The 15,118-nt window shown below is 42.7% G+C and overlaps 1 protein-coding gene across 5 annotated transcripts in view; it reads right to left on the bottom strand.

Annotated features, from left to right (window-relative positions):
* Rai14 (retinoic acid induced 14) overlaps nucleotides 1-15,118 on the bottom strand; it is a 143,241-nt gene that overhangs the window by 26,483 nt on the left and 101,640 nt on the right. For all 5 annotated transcript variants that reach the window (XM_052743124.1, XM_052743127.1, XM_052743128.1 and 2 more), the window contains exon 4: nucleotides 10,002-10,090. In XM_052743124.1, the coding sequence (XP_052599084.1) occupies nucleotides 10,002-10,090 (89 nt within the window). The remainder of the gene's footprint in view (nucleotides 1-10,001; nucleotides 10,091-15,118) is intronic.

Here is a 15,118-nt window from a genome sequence, read left to right as displayed (position 1 = left end):
CAATTCTATTCATTCTCCTGCAAACTTCAGTTTCATTTTTTATAGACGGATAAAATTCCATTGTGTATATGCAGAACAGTTTTGTTATCCATCCCTCTGTTGATGGATGCTTTAGGCTGATTCAACTGCCTTGCTATTGTGCTTAGAGAAACCATAGGCAGGTATGTGCAAGTTTCTCTGTGGAAAGTCTTTGGGTATATGCTCAGGGATGGTACAGTAGGTGACGCTGTAGGTTTTTTTTCTTGTTTGGAAGTCTCCACACTGATTTCTATAGTAGTTACACAAGTTTACGCTTCCACTAGCAGCCAATGAGTTCCTCTCCCCCCAGCTTTTCTTGTCCTTTACAATTCAAAGGGGATCAAAGACCTTAATTTAAAACATGAACAGCTGTCACTGCTTGAGTGGCGCACAGGGATAAACACAAAGCTAAAAGTATAGACAAGAACTTTCTGAATAGCACACACTTCCTACATAGTTTCTAATTGCTGTGCCAAAGACAGCTAGGAGGAACAGTCTCCAACAAAGCAGGGACTGTTCCTTTAGAGATTAAGGCCCCACATTCTTTAGTGTGACCACGGAGCATCCCACCCACAGGTAACACTCAGAGGCCCCAACCACACTGTTCCCTGCAGGTTCCGTTCAGCTCTGGACAGGACTGCGCAGTGCTGTATTTAGCAAAATGTATGCAAAATGCCCATGTCCACAACTGCCACATCAGAGTAGAATACCTCAGGCCTAGAAAGCCAGAAAAGACAGCCCACAAGCCAGCAGACACTATTCCAGAAACCCAACTACTTACATCTTACGTTTGACCCCTCATTTCTCTCTCCTCAAAATATGCTCAACCCTAAACGAATGTTACCCTGGGTTTCCAGATTTCTACAAGACCTTGCTTAGTTTCCATGTGAAAGGAGCACTGAAGTCCCCTGCAGGAATGCAGCAGGCAGGTAACGTCAAGACATCCTACGGCGCTACCCAACTGCCCAGTGCCAAGTGAACCTTCACACCAGGGCCTCTACAGCTGCTGTATGTTTCGCCTGGATTCTCCTCCCCAACACCTACAGTTTGTTCTCTCCCCTTCAGATTCAACTTAAAGACTGCCCTTTAGATGGGTCTTTCCTGGGCTAGGGATGTAGCCTAGTTAGTAGAGTGCTTGCCTAAGCGTGCAAGATGCCCCAGGTTCAACACCCAGCGCAGCACAAATGTGGCACTGTGATGGGCTGTGATCACAGCACCCTGATCAGGCGTTCAAGGACATACTTGGCTATATGGCTGGTGGCTGCCTTGGGACACATGAGACCCTGTCACAAAACAGAGGTCTTTTTCTGTCCTACCCATTACACGTTCCATTTCTTCCTTAAGTCCTTTTAAGGGTTTCTGCTTCATTTCTCCATTCTTCATAATCCCTCACATCTTGCAGTACTCTGTTCTCAGCTGTAGAGTCAAGACATATACTACTGACCACACACGACCACACACGACCACACACACACACACACACACACACACACACACACACACCCTGTTGGTTAGCTGGTCCCCTGCCTGTGCACAGTTGTCTCATTCCCTATTGAGTTCCTAGATCCCACAATACCGCTGGTGAACAGCTGGTTCTCAATATAGTCCAGTCATTCTGAATTAAAGAGGATGCTCATTTCAATGTCTGTAATGAGTGGCTGGCTACAACTGCCAACCAACTCAATGTACCCAAGAAAGCCTTAAATCTTGTCTTTCCCGATTTGTTTGACCAATATATCCCCAAGGTAACACGCATAAGCAACCTTTAGTTTGGGACTTGCTTCAAACCCAGTTTCAACCTCAACACTATTGATGTTTTATGCTGGATAACTGCTGTAGATGATCATTCGGCTAACTCTATTAATCTGTTACTCTACCTCCCTGGCCTCCACCCATGAGAAGTCTAGTTGTGACTATCAAAACCATCACCAGGCATTGCAAAATGTCCCCTAAGTGCAAAAAGGGCCTAGGGTTGAGACCTAAGACTTTAGAAGAACAATTTCTTTTATATGACGGCCCAGTTCCAAAATACCATTTTTTTTCTTTTTTATTAGTCTTCACTCAGCGCTGACTAGAATTTACTAGAGAAATCACATGGCTAGGAAATACCTTAAAGATCAAGAGGGTCAGGAGATCATGGGAGCCACATAAAGGCATCCCAATCCTCAAAAGAACAGCTCTCTTCTATTCGCAAAAGATAGCCTGAGATGTTAAGGGCTAATGGGTGAAAGACATTTGTTTAGTCAGTGTGGGATACTGAGGCAGAAATCCCTCAACCCTCTCTTGAAAGGATGAGGGAAAAAGAGACCCTTGGAAGTAAGAAAATAAGAATTTTTTCTATTATTTTTCATGTACAGGATGCCCCTCTCTTTTTCAAAATTAAATAAAGCCTAAGAATGAGAGTTTCATTATACTGTGCATTTAACAGGCTTTGGTGGTTAGCGTGGCCTCTCCAGACATCATTTATACCACTGTTGCTAAGGACAAGCACATTTTTAAATTTTAAACAAATGCCTTACAAATGAACTTCTGGAACACATCCTAATTGTAAACTATGGACTGTTTATACTGTGCATGCAATGCATTAACTGTTGTCTACCCTGGGAAAAGAAGCTATTCTACACAAACACCATTCATCTGACGGAGGCATAGTTGTCCAAAGACAACATGGTAGGAACATTCAAACAACATATCATAACTAAATATCAGGCTTTTGTTTCATTTCCAGGGTTCTGGTCATACCTAGAAGTGAGCGATTGATGTCTAGAGAAGCAAAACTCATCTATTCCCCTGTGATGTGTGCCCTAAATATCAGCATAAGAGTACTTTTCACTTGGTCTCAATATCCAAATCACAAATCATTCCCAGACACTACCATACTGAAAGCAAGATGTTTCTCACTGCTAGCATTAAAACAAATTTCTCTCTCCAAATACAAATTCTCCTAGACAGAATACATTATTTATGGCGGAAGACCACTGGAAGGAGAGAGACGATGCATATTCCTGGCTCCCAGACAGCTATGGATCTGTCTGGCTGTCAGAGAACAACTTCCCGATAGACAAGTATCAAGGGCCACCATCACTCACGTTCATTCTGACAGATCTTTGCCCATAAATAAAAAGATTAGTGCTAATTAAAAACCAAGAGCCCCAGATGACAGTTCGCTAAATGATCCTATATTGAAAGTGACTCTACGGATCTGCCTCTGAACTACCTACACGATCATGTCTTTGTAGCACAAGATTACTAGAGGAAATAGGAAGAACTATCTAACAGGGTCCTGTGATGTTTGATCACACTGCTCAAATGCCTGTGCCATTTTTTCAACACCTGGAAACACTTAGGTAAATAATGAAGAAATAAGACAACTACATGATATTCAACTAGATATGCCTTAAAGTCATTCCTTAAAGGTCAGTTTCAAAATGCAGAATATATTTCTACAATAAAGTAATAAGTTTAATTGGTTATTATTTATAATTTTACATATATGTAAATGACTTTTTTTTTTTTTTAAAGAAATCCTTGTCTTCGGGTGAATTTTTACCACTAAAGCAAAAGTGTAGCCACCTCGATCCACTCCCAGAGAGAAAGCAGACTGGAAAATACTTGTTTACAGTAGCGTTACTATTTGAGTTCTGAGACTGCCCCTGTGCCCCCATCTTTAAAGCACAATACAGAATCCAAGGCCACTTCTGAGTGTTACCATCTGGAGTATTTTCACAGCCAGGTATGCTGATCCTTGTCTCGTGACCTCTCATGACCTCCCCATGTACATGCACTGTAGCAAGTCAAATATCTTAGGTCATAATTTTCTTGTTTTCCTTTATCTGAGGTTAAAATATGAACACTTATTAAATGTGATGTGCACGTATTAGGATGGATCATCCTCTAAAACGTAAATATTATCTTTTCCATTTTCTTTTCTCCTTTGGGGGGTTGGGCGGTGGTCTCACTATGTAGACCAGGGTGGCCTTGAACTCACAGAGATGTGCCTGCCTCTGCTTCCCAAATGTTGATATTGAAAGTCTGCGCCAATACACCTGGCATTATCTTTCCCATTTTCAGAAGGTATCAATTTTGAGTGGGATTAGTGTGTCTAATATAATGAAATCCCACCCATAAACTTAAAAACAAAAGCAAGCAAACAAACAAAAATAAAACAAGTATCCTAGCAACTGTGGATGCTAGAGAAGGGGAAGGACTCATAAATTTCAGCCCTCAAAGGACACCCTGTGTTTTATGTTTTCATAGTTCCGATTCCCACTCATCTAAATATCCTTTCTGACTAAAGAAGTTTGATACGGAAAACTGCACCAAGAGATTGGAGAAAGTTTAGGGTTGTGAGTGTGACAAGACACACAAATCACCCTTTAGTCTCTGCTTCTGCCTCTTGCAAAACCTCTGTGTTTCAACTAAGCACATTACTGTCTAGAATTTGCATGATAAAGGCAGATGTGGCCACAGTCCAAGTGGTACCCAGTGAGGTCCAAGGGGATCTGGTGCCTGGTATATGAGTTGCACCTCCCATTCCCATGCTGTTACTGGGATGCAGTCCCCCAGGGATGCAGTAATGCCCAATCTGGGTTCCTGGAGCCACAACTGGACTCTGAGTTATCACAAAAAGGAAGACATGAAATTGGAAGGGGACATGCTGGGAATTATATAGGGGAAGTTGTGGGAGGGACATGGGGGCAAATAGTCATATTTCATTGTACACATATATAAAATTCTCAATAAAAGAAAGAAGAAAAGCTCCTGATGGTGCTGGAATCAGGAATGGGGAGCTTGGGTCCTCATAATGTAGAGGAAGTCTGCCACATTGGTCTAGCACTATCAACTAAGAAAAACGAAATTCTGAGGCATTGGTCACTTTTGTTTTAAATTGTGACACATTACCCCAGTGTATATGCGTGTTAATAAGAGAGTCTGAAGGCTTATACTCTAGATATCCAGAATAAGCAGTAGGTTCTTTGGGTTTTTCTTTCTAGTCTTCTAGTAATATTCTCATTTCAATCTGTCTCCTAGTTCGGCGTACAGGCAATAACAACAACAGTCACAAAAAGCCAGCGAAAAAATCAAAAACCCTAAGTATCGTTTTTTGTTGTACTCCCAGAGTGTTTTGTACACAAAAATAATTCCCAATTCTCGTATAAAGGAAGAACAAGACCACACAAGAAACAAAGGATCCAGGATGGCTACCGTGGGCACAGTCAGAGAAGGCTGACCTCCTTACCTATACACTACGTGCTGCTTGGCAAACAGCAATTAAGGATGGGGCGGGAGACCCCAGACAACATAAGCAACGGTCTTCCCTGTGTCTGAACGGTTTGGGTTGTTTGTTCTAATGTTTAAGCACAACCACTTGGTGTGGACACTGTTAAGCTTTTTAGTTCTTTATCCTTGTTGTTTGAGTCAGGATCTCACCAGTAGCCCAGGCTGGCCTCACACTGGCCATCCTTCGACCTTCGCAGAATGGGCCACCACACCTGCCTCACACCTTTCCCTTCTGTTGCTTTTGTCTTTAAGATCTGAAGCCTTTCAACAGCCTAATGAGTAGAGAATACAAAGTGATCTGACTGAAGTCCCATGAGTCACAAAAAAACAGGAGCCGACTGCATTGAGCTTCCTACGATCTTAGACAAGGAACATGTGCCTGCCACTCGGACCCGTTCACCTAAGCCAGCTAAGCTACCTAAAGTATGCAGTCACCTGCTGACAGCGTTCTTCTAAGATTCACTGTGAGACATCCGTCAAAATTCTCTCAATTCTTGCCGGGCGGTGGTGGTGCACGCCTTTAATCCCAGCACTCGGGAGGTAGAGCCAGGCGGATCTCTGTGAGTTCGAGGCCAGCCTGGACTACCAAGTGAGTTCCAGGAAAGGCGCAAAGCTACACAGAGAAACCCTGTCTCGAAAAACCAAAAAAAAAAAAAAAATTCTCTCAATTCCAAACATTTCATATGGAAGGGTAAGTTAAGATAGAAACGATTATTTGCCTCTAAAGGCTGTTGTAGGAAAAATTACAATTTGACCCTCTTAAAATTCTGTGAATAAAAAGAAGCGAGGGCACCAGTGGAATGTATTCTAAGAGGAGGACCCTCCCACGGCTGAAACAGCCCTCTGGGGCCAGGCATCGGGCTCACACATGGAATGCTAGAGTTCAAGAGGCAGAGGCAGGAGGGTTCCTGAAAGTTTATGTGTGACGGTCTACATTGTGAATTCCAGGCCCGCCAGGATGATGATGATGATGATGATGATGATGATGATGACATAATCCTGACATAGAAGTGTAGGATTTTTAGTAACAGATTTTTATGTCACGTCTCAGCAGGTTTTCATATTTGAAGGCTATTCCATCTCAGTAACACTGGGCAACATTGAAGGTGGCAACTGAAAACACCTTGTCAAAGCTGTGTTATCACCCTCTAATTATAACAGCCATTTGGTACTAAAGATGACCACCAAGGAAGGCACAGTGACTAATTCCTTTCCCTCATTTTCAGATATACTTTCTTGAGAGGGACAGTGAGAGTGGACAGCAGGTCACAGGAGAGACACAGGCAGGTTTATTTTTTAATTGCTTTACTTTTTAAGAAAATATTATTATTTTTAAATAATTTAAATATTTACTTTAAATAATAAGAATTAAACAATATCAGAGGTTACTCTCTGGTTTCCATATGCATACACTCACACAAGTGTATCTACATACATATAAATATGAATGTATACACACGCACGCACGCATGCACGCACGCACCGAAAGGGAGGACATAGAATTCTATAATGTGATCTAAGTAGAAATGTTTTAGGGAGATATTTTTTTAAAAGGAGCATAACTTTTGTTTTCTTTCTGGTAGAAGTAGAAGCAATGATTATTTTCTTTGTATATTACTCATGCAATATTTAAAAAAACACTATTAAAAAAATCCCATGCCCTTTTCTCCTTTGTTTGTTGCTGTGGCTGTCCTCAATGTTCACATCATGGTATCACTGCAGAAGTAGGTGCCTCACCAAGACCCAAACAAAACTGCAAAGCCTCAGGAGCAGGATGCTGGCCTCAGGGCGGGTGCGGTCAGATGACAGAAGTGACTGGAGGGAGGCTCAGAGACTTTTGGAACATTTGGACAACATCCTGGCCCATAGAGTATTTAAAGTTTCAATCAGTTCTTACTGGCCAGAACTGTGGAACCTCAACCATGGGTCCAAGTACCCCCTCCAGTGCCCCTTTATGCTATTTGAGTCTGCAGGAAGGTGGTGTGGAGCTGGAATGTTCAGGGTTCTTTGTTGACCAAGTCCTCAGAAATCCAGTTAGAGGTATGTATCATAAATAGAAAACATACTCAGGTCGCTGTATGCAGCCACAAAAAAAGCTGGTCTTCTTAAGAGCTTGGTTGGGTGTTGAGTCAGTTTTTGAAGTGTTTGCCTTGCAAACATTAGGACCTGACTTCCATCCCCCAGAATCCACATTTAAAAAGCTGAACACGGGGGTGGGGGTGGGGAGGGCTGGAGAGATGGCTCAGCGGTTAAGAGCACTGACTACTCTCCCAGAGCACCCTGGTTCAATTCCTAGCATCCACATGGCAGCTAACAACTGTCTGTAACTCCAAGATCTGACACCCTCACACATACATGCAGGCAAAACACCAAGGCAAATAAAATAAACATTAAAAAAAAAAAAGGCTGAGCATGGTGATGTGTGCTTAGGATCCCAGCACCGGAGAGGCAGAGATGGGCTGATTTAGGTTGATCGCTGGGGTTTCCTTGCCAGTCAGAATAGCCCATTCAACAGACTTCAGGCCAAGGAGAAACCCTGCCTCAAAAAACACAGTAGATGACACCTGAGGAATGATATCAGAGGTTGGCCTGTGGTTTACACACAGACAGACAGATACACAGACACACACACAAAGACATACACACACACACACACACACACACACACACACACACACACACACACACACACGGCAAAAGGCAGGACACAGAATTCCATAATGTGACTGAGCTAAGTAGAAGTGTGTTTGGGAGAACATAGTTGTTTTGTTTATTTTTAAGGAGCATAAAATATTTCTTTCTAGTAGGAGTAGAAGCAATGGTTATTTTCTTTGCATTTTTTTTTGGACTTTCCTATCGTGAACATTTATCGAAGGAGCTTATTTCTCTCTTTAATGTAAGGAGAGATGAAGGGTGATGTTTGGCTGTGATGGAATAACTAGATTCCCACCTAATCTGTTTCCTAACAACAGAAGCAGTGGACCAGAACCACAGGACGGCGGCTCCATTCACTCTAGCCTCGTTCTTTGACACTACCATTTTCTTAGACATCAACCTCCCCTCGCTGACATCGTTGGCGGTATGTCAGTCACTCATATTTGCACTATATAATGTGGAATAACTCTAAAAACACTGACAGTACTTTAACATAAACAAAATAGCTGGGTCCTGAGATTAAAGTGTCATTTGTTGAAAATGAATTAATATTCCCCACAAAACAGTCACTTAAAGGAAGTTTGTTCTGCTAACACTGACCTTCCTCGTATATTTTTCTGAATTCTCTGTGCAACTGCTCAGAAAAAATCACTGGTACTTGAATTTTTTTCCCCCAAAAATAGTTATATTAGCTTGATACATTTGCTTGACTTATGCCCATTTGGTTCTTGGCTTTTCTAGAAAACAAACACACCCAACTATTCTCAAAGTGTAAAGATGCCCAACTACTAAATTACTTAAAAAATAAGAAAAAGAAAGGCCAAATATGCCACGGACTTTGAAAATCATTCTGAAACATTAGGTTTCCAACCATTCTGTGGGTAATAATGGGCTTATGACACCTGGCTGATCCCCGAGATGGTTGCTCTGAAGAGGCCACTCAGGGGAGGGAGAGGAAGGAATTCAGTGTAGTTAATGAAAACTCTAGATGAAGACTCTGCAATTATATCAATTTTATATCCCAGTAAAAACTAATGTAAACCTTTTAGAGGCCGGAGGTTTTCAAGTGCACAGACCAATGAAGTCATCAGCTTGAACCTTTCCACATGGCCAACAGAGAACAAATCCCAGGACAAAGACCCCAGGGGCCCCTTGCTGGAGGACGGCCCTATAGACACAGGCTATCCTGCTTTTCCTTTCATTTGCCTTGCTAAAAATTTCATTTGCCTTTAGGAAACATCCCCGTGTTAATGTGATAAAAAATAACCAGACAAAAACAGCTTCAGGGAGAAAGGTTCATTCGGCTCACAGTTCCAGGTTACAGTCCTTCACGGAAGGGAAGTCACGGTGGCTAGAGCCTGAAGTAGCTGTCTCCACATAGCAAGGAATGCATGTATGCTTCACCTCACTTTCTCCACTCTTACTCGGTCCAAGATCCCGTCTAGGGAACGGTACACTGGTTGGTTCTTCCTCCTTCATCAAGACTAGCCATCATGCCCAGGGCCAATCTCCCAGGCAATCAATTCTAAATTCTGCCAAGCTGACAACACTAACCATTACCATACTCTCTCTCTCCCCTCCCCCCTTTCTGCCTTCCTCCTTCTGCCCACCCCCGCAGTGTACTGTTTATTCTTCTTTCTTTCCCCTTCCTCCTTCATCTCTTCCAGGTCCCAGATGACTTTGAAGGTCCTACAGTATAGCCAGGGTCAAGATTAAAGTCATCCTTCTGTCCAGAGCTCTAAGCTAGCTATGAAATCTGCTACCAGTAATTCACCATATTTATCAGTTTACACAAAATCAAGAATTAGGAGATATTGGTTGATCTATATATATAGTCTTAGAAATTAATATAAAATGCAGTGCTGGAGAAAAAGAAGCATATAGTCTCCAGCTGACTAGTCACACCAAAGATGAAAACACACAGAGACAAACAATGAAGAAATGGTAGACTCCTGGCATGTCTGCACACTCCACAGTGAATATGTGCCACCTTTATGATACCTATTCTCATGCTGGCTTGTTGATTTAAGAGATTAGTAACCACGTACCAGAAGTGTCTTGGGCAGTCACATCCACACCATGTGTAACCATGACCTTGAGACATTCCACGTGTCCTTTCGCAGCAGCAAGGTGGAAACTGCATGGAGACAAGGAAACACACCTCCTTAGGAGTCATCATCTCAGAGCTCATCTCTAACAAAGCTTTGCCATGTACACAGTCTCACCCCTGAGCTCCACGGCAACCCTCCAAGACCCAAGTGGGCATCGTTATCAACCTCACGGTGAAGACGAGAGACTCAGCAGGGTCTGATCATTTGCTTATTTACACGTTTTCTCAGTGCTGGGGCTTGAATCCAAAATGTCATATTACCACTTAGCTACATACCTCCCATCAATCACTGTCATCTTTTATTAAATGATGGAACAGGAACTCGATCTTAGGCCTTTCAACCCCAAACCAAGGCTCACTTCTTGTCTCTTTCCCCACCCCTCAGTAGAAAGTCATTGACTTTTTTCCTGTTGTCCATTGCTTGCAGCAAAAGCATCTTTCTTAAATAATACACTCTACACTAAGACGCATGGTGGTCAAGTTCTTGAACAAGCCAAGTCTGCTGCTGTTTTATATGTGAATAATAAGAGTCACAGGAAACATTTGCTGAGTGTTTAGTATGTGTCCAACATCTTATCCACTTTCATATCTTTCTATCTATATATCTTTATATCCACTTTTAGCATCTCTGTTCATTCCCATAACAGCCTTTTAAGGTGAGGCTTACATTTGTAAATGGTGGCAGAAGTAACAGGTGCCAACAGCAACAAAGTCCCCAACTGGGCTCTAGAACTCAGTGACACTTGAGGCTACACACTATGCTCACCATTTTTAGAATGCCATTATAAGGACTAACATTCAAACACCATACCACCCATTCCTGCAGGTCCCTGAAAGAGGCACTTCTGCAGGCTAAAAGAGACAATGGAAAACTTCACTATGTAGTCAGGACCAGAAGTAGAGATGGTCTCCAACGTGGAGTGATGGCATGTCTCTTTCAGGCCTGCTCTTATGGAGGGGGGCAGGCAAGCCCTCACTCCTCCTCTACCTCAGCTCTGTTTGAGATCGTGTCCTTGGGCTATTTCCTATGCAGGACTACCTCTGAATTAATGCTCACCTAGTGTTTGCTTGTACGGTTTGCAAGTCATCAGAGCCTGGAGTCACAGTCCAGTGGCAAACCCAAGATCTGATATTTGAACCCAAGCTGTGTGACTGCAGCATCTCCTTAAAGCTAAGTGCTGTGAATGGACAGATCCATCAAAGGAGGATACGTCGGGTCCGACAGTAAATCATCAGTTGGAGAACAAGAGCTAATTAACTGTGTCTGGGCATTCAGCTTCTCTTGAGCCTAAATTCCCACCACAGCTGATTAATAATTGCCTTCTTTTCTATGGCTATGGGTTTGCTGATTGAATGTTCACTTTGCTATCCTCTATGACCAGAGGACAACAAAATTACAAGTGTCTAATCAAGAAGGTGGAAGTCACTCTAAATATAACCACACTAGGAACAGTGCTTGTTAAACACACACACCACACACACACACGTTGATGTTTTTATTTGTTGGCTTATTTGTTTGTTTGTTTGAGGCAAAGGCATGTACATGAACTTTTTGTTGTTGTTATTTTTGTTTTTTCGAGACAGAGTTTCTCTGTGTAGCCTTGGCTGTCCTGGAACTCACTCTGTAGACCAGACTGGCCTCAAACTCACAGAGATCCGCCTGCCTCTGCCTTCCGAGTGTTGGGATTAAAGGTGTGCACCACCACCGGGCTGTACATGAACTTATGATTAAAGTATAACACATGTAAAGACAATGACATGTTGGCTGAATTTTTGTGAATGGAAGATACCTACTTTACTTTATACAACTCAAGAAACATAACAGGGTCAGCCACTTCCATAGCTCCTCTGAAGCTGTTCATTGGGCCCTCCATATGTGACAAGACTGCATACTTTATTTATGGGTAGTTCAAACTACAGACACATCTGAAATCAGTGCTATTGCACTGATGCATTCAGCCAAATAAATAAACTTGACATGAAAGTCACTGGATGACTTAAACCACAGAGATTCAAACCATTACTTAGAAGGTCATGATCATTATAAGTGTCTTAGTCAGGGTTTCCCATTGCTGTGAAGAGACACCATGACCAATTCTTATAAAGAAAACATTTAACTGGGGTGACTCGCTTACAGTTTCAGAGGTTCAGCCCATTATGATCATGGTGGGGAGCATGGTAGGGTGCAGGCAGACGTGGTGCTGGAGCCGAGAGTGCTACATCTTGCAGGCAACAGGAAGCCGACTGGCTGTCACACTGAGTGAAGCTTGAGAAAAGACCTCCAAAGCTCGCCCCCACAGTGACACACTTCCTCCAACAAGGAAGTTGTTGCACCTCCTAATAGTGCCACTCCCTTTGGGGCCATTTTTTGCAATTTATAACTAACGATTTTTAAGTCTTGTTTTATTAGTGCTATTGATTTTTGGCCTGGATTAAACATAAATCCTTGCCTCATCATCAATCACTTTCTTCTGCAGCAACCTGAAAGCACAGAATTAGCCCCTGCTTTGCTTCCTCCACAACACCCCATGGGTAGAGACGACCTCTGACCCTGCCTTTGGCTTCAATCAACTGGTTAAAGCCAACCACAGTGAATGGGATACTGGCCTTGAAGAGTCCAGTCTTATCCTTAAAATCTTCATCTTCAACTGACTCTGCATTTGGTGAGTGATGGATTTTGATGTTACTCTGCAATTTCTCCCAAAATCCTGTTCTTTATCGTCTCATGCTCCTTTGGAGTGCGTGCGTCAGCTTTTGCAAGGACTGGCACAATATCCACATACTGTGTGTTACCTTCATAAATGTAACAGCCAAAGGTTTCAATCCATGTCCAAAAGGTGAGAAGAAGAGGAAGCAACAATGTGCCCTATTTTCAATGATGTGCCGCCTGTTCAGTCTGCTCTCATTATGGAGGTAGCGTTCAAACCGCTCATCAATGAAGGAATAAGGAAGAAATAAAGTGTTGAGAAGATGGGCTCCGTTTCCAATTCCACAACAGAAACTCCTCAGACATTGGCTTTAAAGGAAAACTCCAGATACTAACCTAAACTGACGTCTTTGATGGCTGTGACACATTTTCCTGGTGGAGCCAATAAGTAAAGAATTCACTGACTGTATTTTAATAAAGTATGGTGGATGAGTGTGATTTTGTGCTCTACCATAACCATCAGACTTTGGGTTATAATTTAGAGTTAAGATGATTGTTTTCCCCTGTAGTTTCGGGACTTTCTAATTATTGTCTTTCAAAATGCTTGCACTCTGCTACTAATAGAGCATTACAGACCAGTCCCCCCAATCATCATTTTCCTCTGTATTTTACAAAAAGGTTCAGTATTTATTGCTCTTAACAGAATACCAAAAATACAAATAATTAGAAACAGCCTCCTACAAGGACAGAGACTCATACTTGCAATTTTACACTGCAGCCATATAATCATACTTTTATTTACTAAAGGCATTCTGAGTCTGTGTGGTTAAAAAACAAAACAAACCAAGCAAGTCATCATTTCAAGAAGACTCACTTCTGGGTGTTTCTGTATCTTACAGCCATAGAAGAGCTAGCTGCTGCTTTAATCTCTAAGTAAGACCAGGCACACAGAGACACGCCTATCTGACAGGAAAGGGATGAGTCAGTTGTCTTTGCCAGAAGTTTTTAAATTCACTTAACCAGAGAGGGAAGGAGCTCCCATTCAGCATCTTTATTCCCACTCACAGAGCATGCACCTTGGGGAACCTGTAGCAAAGCTGAACAAACCAGAATGTGATCCTTCTCCTGGGGTACAGTACGCAATGCTGAGCCCCTCTGTCCCTCCAGATCTGCCCTTGGGCTCTTACCCTGGGGTCTGTGGGACAGTGGAGAACTACAATGGACTTCATCCATTTTATCCACCTGTGAAATATTCTATCAGAAATCAGAGAATGGCTATGTAAAAGCACTGATGTACAATGAGTACTAAGTACTCTGCCACCAACGCCAGCCAGCAGTTACTATAGCCTCATCGACACGAGACAGAGCAGAGTATGTGACGTGTCACTTAATCAAAGAAACTCAGTGCTCAGAATCTGTATCTGGCACCACTGCTTTAACAGAGAAGACAGAGAGGGGGCAGGAGATAAAAGCTGCTGCGTGCATTTCCAGGGACTGGAAGCGTGAGAACAAAGTAGTAGACATTCACAGGCCCCAAGATCTCCCCAGCGTCAGCCTTGTCTAAGGCTCACACTCGAGCTACTTATGTTCTGGCACCTCTCAGGAAAGTGACAATCCCCAGAGCAGCACTTGGCAGCAGCAGCGAGACATGAACATTTAGCCTCTGAACGGGAACCAGAAGCAGAGCCGACGTGAACAAGACACTCAAGTGGGGGATACTGGATATCACTGGGTGGAAAAGCAGGACTCGTAGGTGACAGAGCTTTGATTCGGAGCTGACAGGGAGCATGTTTCCTCACCTATGCAGAGAGGAAAGTGTGGGCACTTTCAGAGGTGAGTAGTGGACAGGGACCAGCTCCCATCTAGATGGCAGGCAGACACCTGCTCAGTTACTGCAGGAATAGGAATGGAGGGTGCCCCAGGTCACCACCTAATAGTTGATATCCTTAGATTAGCCTATGTATAGAACACTGGCTAAAAGCATCTGTCTACCTGTAAATAAAGTTTGGCGGATTGGAATGAGTGGGAGCCAAAGCGGTAAATTACCTAAAACCTACACTAAACCTATTTAAACTCCCTTTTAAACATGCTTTCCTGACAGTGCTGATGGGCTATGAGAATGTGCTCCCAAGTATGAGGTACTTTTGATACTACAATACTTGTGTGTTTTTAAGTACTATTGATACTATGGCTAAATCCATCCACTCACATATTTACTACCATATGTAACTTCCATGTGTCAAATACTGTTCTGAGCCCTGAGTAATAGTGAATAAAATGAGGTCCTTCTTAGGAAACTCAGCTTTTAGTATGAACTCTGAAGGTTAAGCAGACTGAGGGGACATCCTGTACATACACACACACAACACTCTCTCGCATACACACACACCACATGCATATACACATGC

The sequence above is a fragment of the Peromyscus californicus genome, unplaced genomic scaffold (assembly GCF_007827085.1).
Source record: "Peromyscus californicus insignis strain IS unplaced genomic scaffold, ASM782708v3 Scaffold_18__1_contigs__length_77618521, whole genome shotgun sequence".
Classification (NCBI taxonomy): Eukaryota; Metazoa; Chordata; class Mammalia; order Rodentia; family Cricetidae; genus Peromyscus; species Peromyscus californicus.
Note: the sequence above shows the minus strand (reverse complement) of the source record. Positions and strands in the feature narration are given on the sequence as shown.